At 35.1% G+C, this 19,614-nt stretch overlaps 5 protein-coding genes and 4 non-coding genes across 9 annotated transcripts; 3 read left to right on the forward strand and 6 right to left on the reverse strand.

Moving 5' to 3' along the window:
• Positions 1-113: 113 nt before the first annotated feature.
• On the forward strand, positions 114-4,460 carry szy-5 (C2H2-type domain-containing protein). Its single transcript, NM_059344.4, has 7 exons — positions 114-556; positions 972-1,169; positions 1,495-1,814; positions 2,300-2,573; positions 3,079-3,389; positions 3,652-3,841; positions 4,226-4,460. Exons 1-7 carry the CDS (start codon positions 116-118, stop codon positions 4,301-4,303), a joined length of 1,812 nt encoding a protein of 603 aa, NP_491745.2. The 5' UTR covers positions 114-115; the 3' UTR covers positions 4,304-4,460.
• Positions 4,461-5,229: 769 nt separating this feature from the next.
• Positions 5,230-8,893, reverse strand: ceh-2 (Homeobox protein ceh-2). The gene is made up of 5 exons (NM_059345.7): positions 8,740-8,893; positions 7,976-8,219; positions 7,729-7,901; positions 5,537-5,597; positions 5,230-5,453 (listed from the first exon to the last, which is right to left on the reverse strand). The coding sequence occupies exons 1-5, from the start codon at positions 8,827-8,829 to the stop codon at positions 5,392-5,394; spliced, it is 630 nt and encodes a 209-aa protein (NP_491746.1). The 5' UTR covers positions 8,830-8,893; the 3' UTR covers positions 5,230-5,391.
• Positions 6,301-6,429, forward strand: C27A12.11. The gene has a single exon (NR_050157.1). It is a non-coding gene; the product is annotated as an Unclassified non-coding RNA C27A12.11 (non-coding RNA).
• A 693-nt stretch (positions 8,894-9,586) lies between the features above and the next one.
• On the forward strand, positions 9,587-9,724 carry C27A12.12. The gene has a single exon (NR_050158.1). It is a non-coding gene; the product is annotated as an Unclassified non-coding RNA C27A12.12 (non-coding RNA).
• Positions 9,597-9,678, reverse strand: C27A12.t1. The gene has a single exon. It is a non-coding gene; the product is annotated as a tRNA-Leu (tRNA).
• Positions 9,725-12,226: 2,502 nt separating the features above from the next.
• On the reverse strand, positions 12,227-14,263 carry ari-1.3 (RBR-type E3 ubiquitin transferase). Its single transcript, NM_001392396.1, has 6 exons — positions 14,197-14,263; positions 14,060-14,140; positions 13,621-14,013; positions 13,445-13,570; positions 12,682-13,392; positions 12,227-12,635 (listed from the first exon to the last, which is right to left on the reverse strand). The coding sequence occupies exons 1-6, from the start codon at positions 14,260-14,262 to the stop codon at positions 12,537-12,539; spliced, it is 1,476 nt and encodes a 491-aa protein (NP_001379539.1). The 5' UTR covers position 14,263; the 3' UTR covers positions 12,227-12,536.
• Positions 13,393-13,444, reverse strand: mir-4926. Its single transcript, NR_050159.2, has one exon. It is a non-coding gene; the product is annotated as a pre-microRNA mir-4926 (primary transcript).
• Positions 14,264-14,572: 309 nt separating the features above from the next.
• Positions 14,573-16,866, reverse strand: ari-1.2 (RBR-type E3 ubiquitin transferase). The gene is made up of 9 exons (NM_059347.5): positions 16,751-16,866; positions 16,603-16,699; positions 16,466-16,558; positions 16,025-16,417; positions 15,856-15,981; positions 15,491-15,804; positions 15,313-15,439; positions 14,991-15,263; positions 14,573-14,944 (listed from the first exon to the last, which is right to left on the reverse strand). The coding sequence occupies exons 2-9, from the start codon at positions 16,669-16,671 to the stop codon at positions 14,846-14,848; spliced, it is 1,494 nt and encodes a 497-aa protein (NP_491748.1). The 5' UTR covers positions 16,672-16,699; positions 16,751-16,866; the 3' UTR covers positions 14,573-14,845.
• Positions 16,867-16,989: 123 nt separating this feature from the next.
• On the reverse strand, positions 16,990-19,395 carry ari-1.1 (E3 ubiquitin-protein ligase ari-1.1). Its single transcript, NM_059348.7, has 7 exons — positions 19,329-19,395; positions 19,032-19,118; positions 18,596-18,988; positions 18,279-18,404; positions 17,793-18,233; positions 17,470-17,742; positions 16,990-17,393 (listed from the first exon to the last, which is right to left on the reverse strand). The coding sequence occupies exons 1-7, from the start codon at positions 19,392-19,394 to the stop codon at positions 17,295-17,297; spliced, it is 1,485 nt and encodes a 494-aa protein (NP_491749.2). The 5' UTR covers position 19,395; the 3' UTR covers positions 16,990-17,294.
• Positions 19,396-19,614: the final 219 nt, after the last annotated feature.

The raw sequence follows: 19,614 nt of genomic DNA on the forward strand, positions 1-19,614 counted from the left end.
AATCCAAAACAAATTTTTTTAGATATACCTTTTTTAATTTGCTAAAAACTTTCTAAAGGTCCAGGAAGGCCCATAAAAAATTAACGTCGAAAAATAAAAATCGATATTTTCAGAAATGGCAGAATCTTGTGTAAAACCTCAACTACCTCGTCCTCGAATTCCAAATATTAGAGTTTTTCAACCAACTACTCGAATTCCCACATTTACATATGAACAATTCAACGAATCCGTCGAAATTCTTCCAAGTCGTCCCGAATGTCTTTATCGTCGAAATGATCCAACAAATCGAAGTTATCGAATGAAAAAACGACCACCGGCACAAATATATCATTGTGTTCAATGCAATAAGCACATAAAATATCCATCAAAAATAACTGAACACATTCGAAAACATACTGGAGAGAAGCCAAATGTTTGTTCAATTTGCAATATAAGTTTCAGTCAAGCACATACATTAAAAACTCATATGCAGCAACATGCACATGAAAAACCATACAAATGTTCATTTTGTACGGCTGAATTCTTGAATGTTTATGAAAAGAATGAACATGAAGAGGTGAGAAATTTTAATTTTTCGGAAATTCTTTTTTTGAAAATTTAAATAACTTTCTGATACGAAATTTCATAGATTTTAACTTGATTATTTTGAAAATCACAAAAATCCTTTTACTTTTGCAATTTTTTTTTGTATTTTAGAAAATTCAGAACTATCAAAATGCCATTTTTGCATATAGTTCATAGGAATTCTAGACGAAATCTTCTAGAATATCCGACTTTTAACGTATTTTCGGATCGTATGGATCGTATGAAAAAATAAAAAATAAAGAATTTTTTGGATATTTGAAAATGTGCGCAACTTATTTTTGATTAACTGTTTTTTGAACTGAAAAGTACTTTTTTATGATATTCTACAAAAATAGAAGAATATTCTGAATATCTCTGCCACTTCTTCAATTTTATAAATATTTCAGCAACATATGCATCATCCAAATCACGGTGAAACAATGGAAGAGAACAATGCAACGACGTCACAATTTATTCAGGTCGCGGAGCCAACAATTCAAGCAGAGCCGTGCCAAATTTACGAATGTTCTGAAATGTGCGGTTTTCAGAGTTATGAAGAAGCCGAAGTTGTCGAACATATGACTGTCACACATTATCAGCAAACGGTATTGAGATTTTAATGGAAAATTACTGGAAAATACGTTCTAAATTTGGAAAAATCCCCTTCTCGAAATTTTTTTTGAATTTTCGGTGTATCAAATCGCAGAAAAAGTTTTCTAGAAACTTTTGATTTATCCAAAATATGTTGAATTCAATGAGAAAAGTAGAGCATTTTCAAATTAATTTTTTAAACCTAAAATTATTTTGAAAAGTGACCCTGAAAGATTAAAAAAAAACAAAATTTCTAAATTTTCCGATATTCAGAAAAAATCGAAAGAAATTCCGAAACTAAAAAATCCAGGATTTTCCATCAATTTCAATTATTTTCAGGTCCAAAACGGATTGATCCTTCAAGATTTCAATGGTGAGCCTGAGCCGATCTACGAGTTTTACGAGGAACAATACGTTCAACAAGTACCAACAGAAATAGAAGAAACACCGACAATAAAACAACAATCAATTCCATATGAAAATCTTCATTTTGAGCATGTTGAAGCAGCTCCAGGACCATCTGAACCACATTTACAAGTTGTAGCAGAAGGAGAAATATTATATGATGGAGAAGAAATAGTTGATATTTCAAATGGAAAAAGTCTTAAAGAGGAAATTCAAAATGGTGATGCCAATATTTATGGAATGATTCAGGATTTGTTAGTCGTTTTTTTTTTAAATTAATTATTTGAAAAATCGAAAAGATTTGAAAAAATGCGTCGAAAAAAATTCAGATTTTTCATTCTGTTTTTCTTTTTGCTGAAAATTTTGAAAGTTGATTTTTTGACATGTTTTTCAAATTTTGATTTTTTAATTAAAAAAATACACTGAACGGTGTTTTAAGAAAACTACATTAGTGAAAAAACAATTCAAAAATTCAAAGCTTTTGAAAAATGGAATCTTCAGTATAATTTGAGTGAAATGCACTCATCTTTGCGAGAATTTCAAACAGAAACGATCATTTTTCAATTTTTGTAAATAGCTGGAGGTTTTTTTAAAAGTCAATTCGAATAATATTTTAAATTATGTGTTATTTTGTCTATCATGAATATATTAATTATCATTTTGAACTAGTAAAAACAATTAAATTCTTATTCATTTTGAAACTCTAAAATAATAAAAACGCTAAAAAAATAATTTATAGAGAAGAAGAAGTAGAAGATATAGGAAATGAAGATGAAGAAAGAGAACGTGTTCGTATTATGGTTAATCCAAATCCACCAAAAAGAGGAACAAAAAGTCTTCGAGATCATCATGAAGCAACAGCAGCAACAATGGAAATGATTGTAGATGCATCTATATTAGAATTGGCTGAACCAAGTCGTCATTTAAAACAAGGATATCCACCTATTTCTAAAAGAAAAAATACTGGAAAAAGAGCTGAAAACTTGGATTGGATTATTGATGCTGTTGCTAAGGTATTGATTTTGAAAATTTTATAAATTTAATAATTCTAAGGATTTAAAAATCCAAAGACCCAACAAAATTTCGAAGCTGTTGATTATCAAATTATCAAAATTGAATCTTTTAATTTTCTACCAATTAAAAAAAAGACATTAGAAATCTTGAAAGTCCTATAAAAAATTGAATTGTCGCTAAAAGTGTTCACAATTTTCCAATGTCCAGCTGATTTTTTTCGAATTTAATTTTTTTAAGTGGAAATTGTTCGAAACTTTTCCTGTCAAAATAAAAAAAATTCATTTTTGAAAATCAAGCCAGCTATTGAGATTTGAAAATGTCAAGTTTACCAAATTTAGGGTTACGGTACTTTTTCAACCAATTTTTCAACATTTCGAATAAAATATTTTTCCCATTCCATAGGTCCTTCTGCAAGACAAGTAGAAAAACATTCGATGGTTGAATTCAAATATTTCGCGCCAGAACAATTTCTGAGACATTTTCAAAAAATTCCAATTTTTGCAGGGCGTAGACGTAAGCGAAGCGAGCCCCCATCATCGTAAAAAGCCAACACTGCACAAATGTGAGTACTGTGGCCGAGTGGACAAGTATCCGAGCAAGATTCGTGCTCACATGAGAACTCACACCGGCGAGAAACCATTCAAATGTGAAATCTGTGGAATGGCATTCTCACAGAAGACTCCAATGAGATTACATTTACGTCGACATTTCGATCAGAAACCATATGAATGTGATGTTGATGGATGCAAGGAACGATTTGTCAGTGGAGCTATACTCAAAATGCATGTTGAGAAGAAACATTTGAATAAGAAAAAGTTAGTGAAAAGAAATTTATCTAATAAAATAGGGAATGAATATTTTAGCCATAAATTTATAAAAATTATGCGAGACATTTTTTTAATTCCTACTTTTTCTCGTGCAGTACAAAAATATCTAAATAGCGGCCAAATTAAAAATGTTAATTTTAAACGGTTTCAACTTCTGATATTTTTAATCATCGGGAAAAAGTTTCAGAATTGTCGATAAAAATAGCTAAATAGCTTGAAAACAAAATTCAATAAAATATTCAATTTGCAGATATGTGTGTTCTCGTGGATGTGGCCGAGTCTTTTCAAGTGCATACAATCAAAAACATCACGAAAAGAAGTGTGAACAGACATATGTAACATGGGTAGAAGGTGAACAACAAAGTGTTGAATCAGGAGAAGAAGATGAAGAATCAAATGGAGAATATCCAGATGATGATGAAGAATATATGGACGATATGGTAAGCATAAGTTAGCTACATGGCCTAGGAAACCGGAAAACTCGGTCACTTATAAAATAAGATCTGAAATTTAATTACAAGTTTGGCGAGTTTTCTCTTTTTCTACAATTTCCTCGATATTCATGATATTTTCATGCTATTAGGAATACACCTTGAAAGGAAAAATTGTGCCATATTTTACGCGCAAAGGATTACAACGGATTACGGTAAGTCGTGTCGATTTTCGAGACAATCGACGCGAGTTACAGTAATCCGTTGTCCGCATGGCGAGACCTGTGCGCGTAAGATATAACGAAATTTTTCCTGTCCAGCCGTCTACCTAAAACATTTATCAGGAATCGACATATATTCTTGATCCTCTCCACTAAATATAAAATCTTACAGATTGATGCATCAACATCTCAACCAATAAATCGGGTCGTCGAACATTTTTCTGAAGAGCCTGTTTTTCTGCATCAATAACTATTCTCTTTCTCACTAGTTTATCCAATTTCTTTCACTTTTTTTTGTCATTTTTGAAATTTTTTTCACAGTTAATCTTGATATATTTCGTTGATAAGACCTTTTTAATATGTTTTTTTTCAATTTGTTTGGGAGTAGATGAAAATTTTGAACATCGAAAGGATTTTTGGTCCCCACATTACATCTCCTGTTTTCATATTAATTTTCATCTCAAAATGGGAACATTTCGTACCCTCAAATCACCTTTTCTCTCTTTTTTCCTCACACCTTTCAATTTTCCAAACAAACACGCTCTTCTCATCATAAATCCGCCAATTACACCCTACACACGTTTTGAGAAAAAAAAAAAGAGAAAATTGGGCTCCTAATCGTCACGAGTGGGGGATCCTTAGATTTAAAGGAAAAAGCTTCTCAATTCGACAAATAATTGATAGGTTCAGGAAAACGAGAAAATGAGGAAAAAACGATGATGATGATGACGATTTACCTTTCAATCTATTCGTATTTTGTTCAATTGACTTGAAATAATTGTGGGAAAAAATATGTCCGCGTCGGGAGAGGCAAATGTATTAGTTTCTAGGCCACGAGCAAAGTTCTCAAGTCTGCATCTAAGTTTCTAGGCCAAAATCTAGCGTTCTAGACAATAATTGCTGCTCCTAGGCCACATTTATTATTTTTTTGCAACTATAACGCCACCATCAAACTTAAGAAAGTAATTGAATTTTTTAGGCCACTTCTGGAGTTTCTAGGCCAACATCGAAGTTTCTAAGAACGCATTGAAGTTTCTAGATATTGACAGATATTTCTAAGTTATTTTATGAAAATTACAGGCCAAGTTATTCATTTTAGGCCACATTTAAAATGAGTAGGCTTCACCATCAAAGTTTTTAGGCCACAAAGGGTGCATTAAAGTTTTGTATCAGAAGACGATTCATTAAAAGTTTCAATATGAAACAAAAACATTTCCAATAAAAAATATTTGCAAATTTATTAATTAGAGAGAAAATCGATGAATGTTATGGCACTAAAATGTGTGAATACTGAATGAGAAATACTATTTTCGGCATGGAAAGGAGATAAATAAGAATTCAAGATACTGATTTCTTATCGTCTTCGTCGTCTTCGTCGTTTGACATCGGAGCGTTCGGATCTGAAAATTTGGATTTTCAAGGTTATCATGGGGATTCTAGGTCATCTAGGTTATTTCTAGGCTATTTTAATTAAATAGCTCACCTGATCCTTCCAATCTGACTCTCTTGTGTTTGGTCCGCCGATTTTGAAACCAAACTTTTACCTGAAAATTGAGAAATTTTGATGTATTCTATCAATTAGTAATTTGATTTTTTGATCGAAAAAAATTAAGATTCATTTTATTAAAAGGAATCACAAATTAGCTAAATTACTGTACGTTGGCTAGAAAATCCACCAGAAATATTTATATTTCATTAGGTACCGTACTGCAGTTTTTTTGGTAATGTAATAAGAAGACGCTCGAATTCTAGGACATATGTGACGTCTTATCTCGGCCAGATGATCAAGAGGAACATAATCTACGGCTGAAAATTCTAGGCCACGTCTTGCAGGAAAAACCAACTGAATATAGAATACTGATGTAGCCCCTATTTCTTTCAGTTTTAAATAAACAATTTGATATTCTTCCCGAAGATTCAAACCATGCAATTAAAATCTGCAACTGATGTGTTTCTAGGCTCTGGAAGTTCTAGATCACGAGAGGAGAGTGCAGTTACAGCCTATTGATAAATAGAAGCGGTTTCTAGACCATGTGTGACGTCACGACAAGTTGATCGAAAAGTGCAGAATCTTTTATATTAATGATTTCTCTCGAAACCTGAGAATTGAAATTCCGACTTCTCCCAAATCATCCTTGATGGTTTAAAACCCATCTGCCTCCAACCCGTCCAATCGGTTTCCAACAATTTATATTGACACTCAATTGTCTATTGTACAAGCTTGGGGTGCTTCTTCTTGTTGATCTGTGTGCTAACATTTTGTGAGATGGTGTCGAATAATAGCACTCGACCCGAAACGGTGGGAAGGGGGGAGGACATCCGCCGGAGTCAGTCACCTACAACAGGATTAGCTGCTCCAATTGGGGTGTGCTAAGTACGCGATCAAATAAAATGAGAACTGTATGTATGTATGTGTGTATTTACAAGAAGAATAGAGACAACTCACAGAAGAAGAATGGATGACACGCTTTTGTGAAATTGTCTATGTTTAATGGGTGTATCGTATTGGTTTTCATAGTGAAGCACTTTTTGAGTGGTCGGATTAAAAAGTTAGGAAGTGAGAGTCACTAGGGTTACTGTAGATGTAGAGAATGGATAAAGCCACGTGGCAATCATATGGGTACAGTAATTATGCAACTATGGAATCTCTTACTCAATGAGACACTAATTTATTCGGATGGGTCTCGACGCGAAAAAAGTTTATAGTAGGATTTTTGGTGCCCGATTCATTCTTTCATAGAGCCTTGTTGTATTGTTTTTTTTTGTTTATATGACTTTTTTTTGTTAAGACTTTTGTTAAGTATGTATATTTGTCAAAGTTCAGAAATTAAAGTAGGTGAAAATATAATTAGCTTAACTGTTTTTTCATATTGTCTGCCAAATTTTTTTTGTTTGATGCACCATGTTAGGTAGCCTGTATTTCCAAAAAAATTGATAAAATTAAAGAGAAGCAAGATATGAGCTGCCAAAGTTGAGTCGATGCACCATGTCTCAATGGAACTATTACCGCTCGTATCTTGATTCAAGATAAAGATATAAAAAACTTTTAACTTCCAAATTGTAGAAAAACTTCTGATAAGTAATGTTATAGTTGACAAAATTTTGACATCTTTGAAAAAAACCGAGATATGAGCTTCCAAAGGTAAATCGGTAAGTTACTTTTAGTTTTATCAAAAAACAACGAATTAATAAATTATTGGCCAAAAAGTTTTTTATATTTTTGTAGTCAAACATTTTCTGATTTTTTTTACATATTCTTTCAGATACAATATTCCATAATTTTATACTTAGCCTCACTCTAACGTTACACAAATTCAAAGATGCCTACCCAAGCCATTTGTTGCGCTCAATACATGGCGCATCGACTCCACGTTTCGTATTCACTTAGTTTTTTGAAACATTGACTGTGAAATACTTGTGAAATACACCTGTTTATCATAGAGAAAACCCGAAAACTTGTAGAACATGTTATATAACGTGAGGCAAGCGCGGGCAAATGAAGGGAAGGGTCGAGGCGCCCTTTTCACGCCTCGACCGTGAAAGAGGAAAAACTCGGTCAATTGTAACAAAAGAGTTTAAAATTATCCGCAGTTGTGTGGAAGAGAACTCTTTCAGTTTCTGTGAGTGGCCGAGTTTTCTGTATCGTGCGGCCACGTGTCAAACACGAACACTCACCTGTGTTTCCGTTAAGCTCAACTTTGCTGCCAACTGTTTTCGCTCATTTCCCACGACGTAATGATTTCCTTCGAATGCCTTTTCTAGTTGTATCAGTTGAGATGCACTAAATGCCGTTCGAATTCTTTTGTTTTTTCGGAGAGGTTGAAGAAAGAGCCCAGCTGTGACGTCACCTGTAAAAATTTTATATTTTCTCAAGTTTAAAGTCTTTATAATTTATTTTAGGAAACTCGATTGATAATCTTACCGAATTGTGCAGCTGTCGTACTTTGCAACAATTCAAGCCATGGATGTTGCCATACAGATCCGCCAGCACCTGTATTCAAATTCTGATCTCCACTGCCTGATGCTCCAATACCCGAAATAAACGGATTCGAACAAGCCATTTGAACATGCGGAAGAAGAACGTCAAAATATGAGAGTGTCTGTGAAAGTGGCTCATTCTTTCCTGATTTTTCACATAGTTCATCGTCTTCTTCGTCTTCTTCTAGCTGGGATTTATTTGACATTTAAGTTTGTTTTTTTTTTTGAAAAATTTGAAAAAATAGCATGGTGGAAGAGTTTGTTTTCATGGGGCAATAATTTGCAATATTCTGCTCAATAGTTGATTTGTATTTTAAAAGTACGTTTAAAACTTTACAAACGGAATTCGTAAAAGAGGAAATAAGTGGAAACTAGGTCACGGTATGTAAAGGAAACTGACTAAAAGCAGGCTTCAGCCTTTGAGTTTAAAAAAAGTAGCCTCCAATGCGGATTTGAGCTCTACGGAATTTACTGAATTATTATATTTGAAAATTCGTATTTTTTCACTCATCTTGGACAGTTTTGAAAACCAACATTTCTATGCAATAATTTACAGATTTAAAGTCTAGAAAATTATCTAGGGACAACTTATACATTAGACAAGAAAAAAAAATTTCGGAGAGCTAAATTCCCCACAATTTTTTTGGAACCTCATTTTCAACTCTAAAGACAAGATTTTTAAATCTTATAATTCCAATTTTCACTTACTTTTTTCAAATTATTTTGCTCTTCCACGTCGGCTTCTTCCGATTCCTTCTCACTATCCACCAGTCGTTCCACCGAAAATTTCAGAGTCATTTTCACTCCGAATATTAGAAAAAATAAGTAAACTAGCCAAAAAGGGTAAGTTGATTTCCCAAATGAGAACCTATTTTACTGAATCTCATCTTAGGCTCCGCCCAGTTTCGCGCAAAAGAGGGAGGAGCGTCGATGGGTAATTGGACACAGTAGCCGATAAGGTAGAAGCTCTTAGAAGAGAGATCATTGGGAATAAAGAGACGATAGACAAATAAAGAATTGAAAAGAATAGGAAGTAGGTTAATAAGTTGAAATATTAATTTGAGGTTTAAAGTTTTGAAAACTCTCATGGTGTAATCACAATTCATTGCATTCTTTTGGAGCAATGTAACGTCAGCGATAGTCGTCGTCTTAGGGATTTCTAGTACATATATTGTTGCTTTCACGAACATTTTTCTTGACATATGAATTAAATCTCCAGACTTTAATAAGTAGTTTATGTGGAAATCGGCAATATCTCGTGGTGCCCTGTTTTTACAACTCGTCTACTCGGCAACCGGGTGCCTATGTAATCGGCAACTGGGCGACCGAACTACCTTGTGTACACATGCTCATGATGATGCTCATTGTCCCGAATTAGAAGATGAGTTGGAAATGGAGATTGAAAATGTATCCGAAATATGTACAAATCGCAGATCTCGGATTACATCTTTTGTGCGCCCGAAAGCAGCGGACGTTGGGCTCAGAAATAGGTATATTATGTTAGTAATCGAGGTGAAGTGAGCACGAGATGAGCACAAAATTTATAAAATTGTTCAAAAAGAAACTGAAGAGAGTGGGATTCGAACCCACGCCCCCGAAGGGACTGGTGCCTTAAACCAGCGCCTTGGACCGCTCGGCCATCTCTCCGACGACAGCAACAGGAGCGAAGTGTGTAGAGCAGCAGGTGGAATATCAAATGTCACTCTTTGGGGTTTTCAAATCAAAAAGGCTTAAATCAACTTTTCAGAGAGCAATAATTTCCGAACAGCATACAAGATTGTTATTATATAATAGATTCAACCTCTACGTTGGATAGACACTGACGACATCGAGATTATGTAATTGTGTACCAGACTCGGCGGAGGTAACCTGACTCGCCGTGAGCTGAGCTAGCGCCCATATTTATTCATTATTATTGTTATAATAAATAGGTCATTAGAAGGGTAACAAAGAAGTTGTTATTGTTGAATATGCGAGAATTTTTGAACAGAAACGAATGGGTGGGTTTACCCAAAATCCAGGGTGGCGAAAATACTTTACTCAACTGAAAAAGTCCTAACAAGGGAAGTCTTTGAGGGGGTCCGTAGATTTGGGGTTCTCATGCTAAAATTCCTACAGAAGAGTGTTAGTTATGATCTCTCCAAAAAATTTAGCTGCCCAGGTCAAGTTTCAGCAAAGTTAAGACGTTTTGAAATTTCAGTTAAAAACACCATTGAAATCCACTGTCTTACCATGCAATCCACGCAAATCTCAGCTTGCGTGACCACCGAAAATGTGACACCCACCACATTGAGTTGTAAAATGTCCTCGGTGGCCGAGTTGGGAGTGCGCGCGTCTGATAAGATTTAAGCTTTGGTTCGATTCCTTCTATTTTTGAAATATTTTTGTAAGTTGAATAAAGTTGTAAAACAACTCATTCAAACATTTTTGCGCATTTTTAAAGTGATTTTATTCTTATTCGGGAACCTAGAATCATTGTCCGCACTTTTTGGAAATTTTTATTTTTTTCATTTTTGCTCAAAATTTCTTGATCAACTCCAAGCAAAAAATTCAAAAAATTTCATTTTTCTAAACAATTATGAAATTGCTATGTTGTTGTTCAGAAATGTATAAAACGTACATTACACAAGTTTTAACTCTCTATTCGCAAGTAAACCGTCGAAATGATCTACATCTCACGAACTTTGTGCAAAATATTTAACCAACTTTGAAGTTGCATAACTTCGTTGAGATAAAATATTTTGAAAAATGATCAACTAACAAAATGTTTGTTGAATAATAGTGAACAAAGTTTTAGTTATAAACTTTTTGATACCTTCAGCCACCAAAACGTTGTGACCGTTTTCCAAAACACAATGTTAATAGAAAAACTAGCCAAATGCCAACCTTGTTTTCTTCTTTGTAGCTGGAGGTATCAAAAAGTTTATAACTAAAACTTTGTTCACTATTATCAACAAACATTTTGTTAGTTGATCATTTTTCAAAATAATTTATCTCAACGAAGTTATGCAACTTCAAAGTTGGTTAAATATTTTGCACAAAGTTCGTGAGATGTAGATCATTTCGACGGTTTACTTGCGAATAGAGAGTTAAAACTTGTGTAATGTACGTTTCATACATTTCTGAACAACAACATAGCAATTTCATAATTGTTTAGAAAAATGAAATTTTTTGAATTTTTTGCTTGGAGTTGATCAAGAAATTTTGAGCAAAAATGAAAAAAATAAAAATTTCCAAAAAGTGCGGACAATGATTCTAGGTTCCCGAATAAGAATAAAATCACTTTAAAAATGCGCAAAAATGTTTGAATGAGTTGTTTTACAACTTTATTCAACTTACAAAAATATTTCAAAAATAGAAGGAATCGAACCAAAGCTTAAATCTTATCAGACGCGCGCACTCCCAACTCGGCCACCGAGGACATTTTACAACTCAATGTGGTGGGTGTCACATTTTCGGTGGTCACGCAAGCTGAGATTTGCGTGGATTGCATGGTAAGACAGTGGATTTCAATGGTGTTTTTAACTGAAATTTCAAAACGTCATAACTTTGCTGAAACTTGACCTGGGCAGCTAAATTTTTTGGAGAGATCATAACTAACACTCTTCTGTAGGAATTTTAGCATGAGAACCCCAAATCTACGGACCCCCTCAAAGACTTCCCTTGTAAATGGAATTTAAAACAAATTGAAGGGTTCTTTATCTATTTAAACGTGTATTTTAACCTGAAACTCAGAAAAATTTTTTATTTCAGACCTAAACATAAAGAAAAGATAGGCAGAGAGAAGTATGCGCCTTTAAAGGAGTACGGTAGAAAAAATTCCATATGGGGCACATTTTCCAGTTATTAAAAACACTTCAAGAACTTAAAAGGCCTTTTTCAAAATAATTTGGTAATTAAGCATTGTCGTTCCGGTTATTCCCAATACAAATTGGATCATTTTTTCTAGCGGATTGGGTTCAACTTGAACCGTTCAAGTCTTCTAGAAAAAGTAATACAACCTTCTTTTTTTGAATAGCTGTAAAAATGCGAATTCGATTAGCACACACACACCGTTCAGTTTTTTCCAATTCCTTAATTATACATTTCGGAAACAGTGTACACATATGCGATCGAAGACACATATTTAAATGGAATTAGTGCCCGACCGTTTCATAATTAACCGATTTCTTCTTCGTCGGATGCTGGAATGGTAAAGGGGTCAATTCAAACTTTTTTCCATAACGTATTCCGAATTAATTCTCGAATTACAATCAGTGAGAATGAACATGAAGATATGAAGGGGAAATGGAAAGGACATGGAAACGCAGGAAAATTTTTGAAGAAAAACACATAAAATTATATCTAGACAAATGCTAATTTAGCATATTTCAATAGTGAGAATCGAAATGAATACCCTTAATGAGCCGGAGTAAGAATGTAAAAAAATAAATAGATAAAGATTCCAGTCAAACTGGTAAAAGAGATTAAGAATATGATAATTAATGATTAAAAGACTTAAAGATTCAATCGTTGTACTGCCAAATGTCTTGCTCCGCACCTTCAGCGCAATGATCTAAAAGCACTTTGCGGCGTTGTTCTACGTAGCGATATTTGTCTTGGACCTGAAAAAATTAGAAAATGTGATTTTATGAAACTATTTGAATTTACCTTTTGCTTAAGAGTAACTAAATCTTCATCTTCAAGATCTCTCTCCAAGAATCCGGATAACTGTTCGGTTTCCATTTCGAGATTTGCTTGATTTGATTCAAAAATAATCGAATTATTATCTTTCTTCAAATAAAATGCAAATGCATATGTATACATCAAAGTACGACGGCATTCTGATAGAATATCGACAGCTTTTCGCAGGAATTGAACTTCAATCCATGACATGGACATATTCTCCATCTGTTCCATTTTCTTCGCAACTTTTATATTGAGCTTTCCCTCAAGCTGCAAACTCTGTTCGTGCCCCATGTACCGATTGAAGTAGAAAAGATATCGCTTCAAGTTGGCACGTGATATTTCCTGAGCGTCCTGAGGGTTTTTGACAGCAGTCTCATCATATCCGTTGCAGGCATATTGGTATCCGTGTTTGGTCCATGGCTCAAGGCACATCCAACAGAACTCGTATCGGCAGCCAGAATTTGTACAGAGCATTCGATTACATCCGCCGTTCTTCTCAATTGGAATCATACACTTCGGACAGTCTTTCGTATTTGCGTTTATCCAATTCATTGTTTCACTGTCGTCTTGGCACTTTTTAATCCATTTTTTCAAATGGCGGCAGTTCAAGGGCTCATGCCAGTTTTGTCCACAAGAGAAGCAAAAGCAGGTGCCGCAAGAGCAGACAACAAGGCGAGGTTCCCAGTGGCTGACCTGTAAGAATAAATTTTAAATTTACATATAAAAAATCAAAATTCACTCCTACCTTCACAGCCTTCCCACAGTCAATTCCAGGGCACCATCTAAGAAGACAATTGATTTCTACATAACTTGCTACCATCAATTTACGGTATTTTGACACCATAGTCGGATCTGAGATGTAGGACAACACCTGAAAATACAAAAATAGTGTTTTGAGCTATTAATCGAATATTCAATTACCTTTTCATCTTCTATTAGCAGTTTACAATTTGGAGCCATACATTCTATTTCGGATTGAGCATCGCTTACGATTTTATTGGTCAAATATGCCTGCCAACATTCTGCACAAGCTCTATGATTACATGAAAGACCCGAAAGTTCATCCATGGAGCAGCAAATGTCACATTCTGCATCACCAGCTGGAATAACTTCTTGTTGACGTGGAATAACTTGTGCATCAATTAGAAAAGCAATTGTGTCGGGATGTTCGTAGAATCGTTCCAACAACGATTCTTTATTCCATTTGTATTTGTGTAGAAGAATCCGACAAACGCCGGTTTTCACTTGAAGAACTGCTTCTACTTCTGAAATTGCTTTCTTCATTTCAGCTTCCAATGAATCGTGGTCAAGCACCTGAAAACGGTTCAGTTGGAAAGAAAGTAATAAAACGTAACATTACCTCATTATCCTTGTCTTTTTTGTTCAGATAATCTGAAGCGGACTGATCATGGCGAGCGATTCCATCGTCATCGGAGAGGCACTGAAAATAAAATTTTAAATATTTAAATTAAATAATTAAATGACTGTTTGACTTACTTCATCATCCATATCGTCTTCGCTGGAAGCACTGCCTTCCATGTATATCTCGTCGTCTGAATTCATTCTGAAATTTTTAACGTTAGATTTTTTGAAGAAAGCATATTATAAGTTTTTCTAAAATTATTAAGTAAAAGAAAAATTAGCATAAAACTTTTTTTCAAGATAAAACTGAGCAATGACACCACAGTCCATTGCACTAATTCAAGTTTTCGGTTCAACTGGCAATTGAACCGGAAAATGAAGAGAATGAGATTTAAAGATGCGCAGTAGGTAATCGATGACTGCGAGAGCCTGCTGAGAGTGCCCAGCAGGCTGTAAAATAGACAATCGATAAATAACAATGACAGTATGAGAAAGTAAATATATTGTGAAATAATTCACATTTCATGATTTCAATTTCGCAATCACATTTGAAAATAAAATAAGATATGGAGTAGTGCAACCCAAATATAGTAGAAAGAAGCCGTTATTGTTTATGAAAATATATGAAATTATCGCGAGTTAATCCAAAAACAACATGATGTGGAACAACATGATATGGTTCAAAGAATTTCAGAGATTTGTGAATGTGGTGAGAATCCTGAGGAATATTGAGTTATTTTAGAAGCGAGAATATTATTAGCATTATTGCAATCATTATCAAATTTCACTCGTTGTACTGCCAAATGTCTTGTTCGGTGCCTTCGGCGCAATGGTCAAGGAGTACTTTGCGACGGTGTTCCACGTAGCGGAATGTGTCTTGGACCTGGAAAATAGAGTGTTTGCAAATTTATAAGATATTCTTTCAGTACCTTCTGCTTGAGAGTCAACAAGTCCTCATTTTCAAGATCTCGTTCCAACAATCCGGACAGTTGCTCGGTCTCCATTTCAAGATCCTTCTGATTTGACTCGAAGATCATTGAATTGTTGTCTCGCTTCAAATAAAACGCGAATATGTATGTGAACATCAACGTGTTACGGCATTCCGACAGCACGTCCACCGCTTTTCGTAGAAATTGAACATCAATCCAAGACATTGAGAGATTCTGCATTTGATCCATCTTCGCTTTAACTGTCTTGTTCAACTGGAATTCAATTTTTGATACAACATTTAAACTACGAATTATCGAATACCTTTCCCTCCAACCGCAAACTTTGTAAATGTCCCATGTAGCGATTGTAGTAAAAAAGATAACGTGTCAAATTTGCACGGTACAATTCTTGTGCAGTTCTGGCCGTTTGAGATGCTTCGTCGTCAAATCTAGAATGTTTTGAATTATTTCAATTATCTCAAAAATCGAGACCAACTCACTTGTTGCATTTATACCATGCGTTTGCATGAACAGTCCACGGCCCGAGGCACATCCAACAAAATTGAAACTTGCATCCAGTGTTCTTACAGGTAATCTGATTGCATCCACCGTTTTTCTCAATTGTCGCCATACACTTCGGGCATTCTTTTGTGTTTGAATTGATCCAATTCGATGTTTCACTGTCATCATTGCACTTTTTCATCCATAACTTCAGAAGCCGACAGTTTACTGGTTCATGCCAATCCTGGCCACAAGAGAAACAGAATCGAGATCCACAAGTGCACACGACAAGTCGAGGCTCGCCATGACTAACCTAGAAAATAGCCAAAATTTTATGGATTCCATTGAATTCAGAATGGTTTACCTTGACAGTTCTCCCACAATCAACCCCTGGACACCATTTCAGAAGCGCATTGATTTCTATGTAGCTGGCCACCATCATTTTACGGTACTTCGCAATTATAGTCGGATCTTTGATGTAGGCGAGTACCTGAAAATATTTAAAAGTATAATTTCAAGTTTATAAAATTTACCTTTTCATCTTCTATTAGCAGTTTACAATTTGGAGCCATACACTCTATCTCTGATTGAGCATCGCTTACGATTTTATTGGTCAAATATGCCTGCCAACATTCTGCACAAGCTCTATGATTACATGAAAGACCCGAAAGTTCATCCATGGAGCAGCAAATGTCACATTCTGCATCACCAGCTGGAATAACTTCTTGTTGACGTGGAATAACTTGTGCATCAATTAGAAAAGCAATTGTGTCGGGATGTTCGTATAATCGTTCCAGCAATGATTCTTTATTCCATTTATATTTGTGTAGAAGAATTCGGCAAACACCGGGATCAACTTGAAGAACTGCTTGAACATCAGCTATCGTCGTGTTCATTTCAGCCTCCAACAAGTCGTTGTCGAGGACCTAAAGAAATATTTATTATTTTCAGCTTCAAAACCGCGGTTAAATAACCTCATTCTCCGATTTTTTGTCTTCTTTGGCGTACGAAGTATCATTATCACTGGTGTCCAGCACGATTTCTTCATCTTCTTCTTCGGAAAAACACTGAAATTCGGTTTCTCTTTCCCCAAAAATTGAAAGCAACTCACGTCCGCTTCTCCAAATTCCTCTGGACTCGAACCTCCGTCTTCCGTGTTCATTTCAGCGTCAGAATTCATGCTGAATAGGGAAAAATGAGGAGATTATCTCAAAAAGATAAAATTAATAACAATATATCGCGAGGCAGTAGAGAGTGACCTGGCGCATTGAAAACAGCTGTGTGCTTGTACAGAAAAAAGACGCAGATAGTGAGGCAAACAAGAGTGCGTCGGCACGAGATACGAGAGGATAAAGTTCTGAGCACTTTTCGAAATCTAGCATATAATTCAAATCTCGGGTTTAATAAAAGTTATTTTTCGTTCCAGTTGAAGCACTTCGTCAAATAAGTATGGAAGAGAACCACGTTACATAACATGGCAATTTACAAAAAACAAAAAAATGTTCAAAAATTTATACTCAGAAAAAAAGGAATCCGTAGTCTAGAAAAGAGGATGTTTAGAATAGAGGAAAAGTGGGACTGGAAAATTCTACACAAAAATACACATAAATGTTTTAGGCCGAAAAGAAAAAAAACATCTGAGAGCACAAGGATTGTGATGGTAAATGACAGGAAATGAACATACAGACAAGTAGGGTAGACAGTTAAACTGATTGAAAGAATCGAATTTGGAAAAAATAATCTACAAAACAATAAAAAAATTTTACAAAAAGTATACTAATAATATGTTGGTCAAAAAAATAATTACTCGTTGAAAACCCAAAGTTCTTGATCAGCTCCTTCGGAACAATGGTCTAGAAGTACTTTTCGGCGATGTTCTACGTATCGGTACTTGTCTTGGACCTATAAATTTTTTAATTTGAACACTGCAATTAGAAAATTTATTTAAATTTTCGCTGATAAGAAATCAACAATTTACCTTTTGTTTAAGTGTCACCAGATTCTCATTGTCTAAATCTCGTTCCAAAAACCCGGACAGCTGTTCTGTTTCCATTTCGAGATCTTTTTGATTTGATTCAAAAATAATGGCGTTATTATCTCGCTTCAAATAAAATGCGAATGCATAAGTGAACATCAGTGTCCGACGGCATTCTGACAATACATCGACAGCTTTCCGAAGGAATTGAACTTCAATCCAAGACATGGAAAGTGTCTGCATTTGCTCCATTTTTGATTTGACGGTTGCATAGAGCTAAAAAATATTTGAATATTATTAAATGAATCTATTTAAATCTAACAAACCTTTCCCTCCAAACGTAAACTTTGTTGATGTCCCATATATCGATTATAATAGAAAAGATATCTTTGAAGATTTGCACGTGATACTTCTTGAGCATCCCGAGCATTTTTAGCTGCAGAATCATCAAATCTATTACAACTATACCATGATGAACCATGAGGTTCCCATGGACCAAGGCACATCCAACAAAATTCGAACCGGCATGCTGTATTTTTACACGTCATATGATTGCATCCACCGTCTTTTTCAATTGTGATCATACATTTTGGACATTCTTTAGTGTTTGCATTAATCCAATTCGATGTTTCACTATCATCATTGCACTTTTTAAGCCATAACTTCAGCAGCCTACAGTTCACTGGTTCATGCCAATCGTGACCACAAGAGAAGCAGAATCGAGATCCACAGGAGCATACGACGAGGCGGGGTTCCCAATGGCTGACCTGCAAATTTGATTGAAATCATTTTTTAACTGAAAATTCACTCACTCTAACAGCTTTCCCACAATCTATACCGGGGCACCACTTGAGAAGACGATTCGTTTCCACATAACTAGCCACAATCAGCTTTCTGTAGGTGGCAATTACTGTTGGGTCGGTAATGTAGAACATAACCTGAAAATTAAACTATTTTGAATTTAAATTTAACTTTGGAAAGCTATCATTTTATGGTAATTTTTAAAATTTGTTTTACTAATACTGCTGATTTTCACTGTATTTGAAAAATTACCAATTTTCTATTTAGAAAAAAGGTTTCTTCCTTTTATATCGTATTCATCAATACTGATTTTGACAGCTCTCCTCACCTTTTCATCTTCTATGAGCAATTTGCAATTTGGAGCCATACATTCTATTTCGGATTGTGCATTGTTTGCAATCTTATTAGTTAAATACGCCTTCCAGCATTGTGTACAAGCTCTGTGATTACAAGAAAGCCCAGAGAGTTCTCCCAACGAGCAACATATGTCGCATTCCGCGTCTCCAGCCGGCAAACGCTCCTGGCGACGTGGAATAACATGAGCATCGATAAGAAATGTGGTAGTGTCAGGATGTTCGTAGAATCGTTCTAATAATGATTCCTTATTCCATTTATACTTGTGCAGAAGAATCCGACAGACACCAGTTTTCACTTGAAGAACTGCTTGTACATCTGTTATTGTCTTTTTCATCTCTGCTTCCAAGGAATCGTGGTTTAGCACCTGAAATTTTGAATATTTTAAATGAAAATCGTAGGTTTAAAACCTCATTATCCGGTTCCCCGTTATCTTTGTAGTCGGAGCTATTCTGTTCGCGGCTCTCCAGTACGATGCCATCATCGTCAGACATACACTGCAAAATTTTGAAACTTTCTCATTATTTCGAGTCTTTGAAATTTCAAATTTATTTTTAAAAATTGAATAATTCCTACCGACAATGACATTGCAGACAATTTGCTGATGTTGTCCATTTTGTTTCGAAATAATTTAAAAAAGAGCAGGCTGTTACCGATTCAAATGCCACGTATTTACACATTTTGAGAGGTCACGTGAAAATTCTTACCCCATCGTCAATTTCTCCTTGACTTGAGTCACTGTCGTCCATATTGATCTCATCGTCGGAACTCATTCTAAAAGTTTTTCTCAATTATTCACTCAATCAAAAAAAATCAATTTGATGTATCGATTTTCTGCCAGTCGCGCACCTAACTGAAAGAGAAAAAATCCAAGAAAAACACTGAAAGAAATAGTAGAAAATGAAAAGAGAGGAAGCGCAGCACAGGCACAGAACAGCCGGAGACAGTTGGTTAAATCGAGAGACCCAATGAGAGAAACGAGCGTGTTTTGTG

This window comes from Caenorhabditis elegans, chromosome I (genome assembly GCF_000002985.6).
Source record: "Caenorhabditis elegans chromosome I".
In the NCBI taxonomy this organism is placed as follows: Eukaryota; Metazoa; Nematoda; class Chromadorea; order Rhabditida; family Rhabditidae; genus Caenorhabditis; species Caenorhabditis elegans.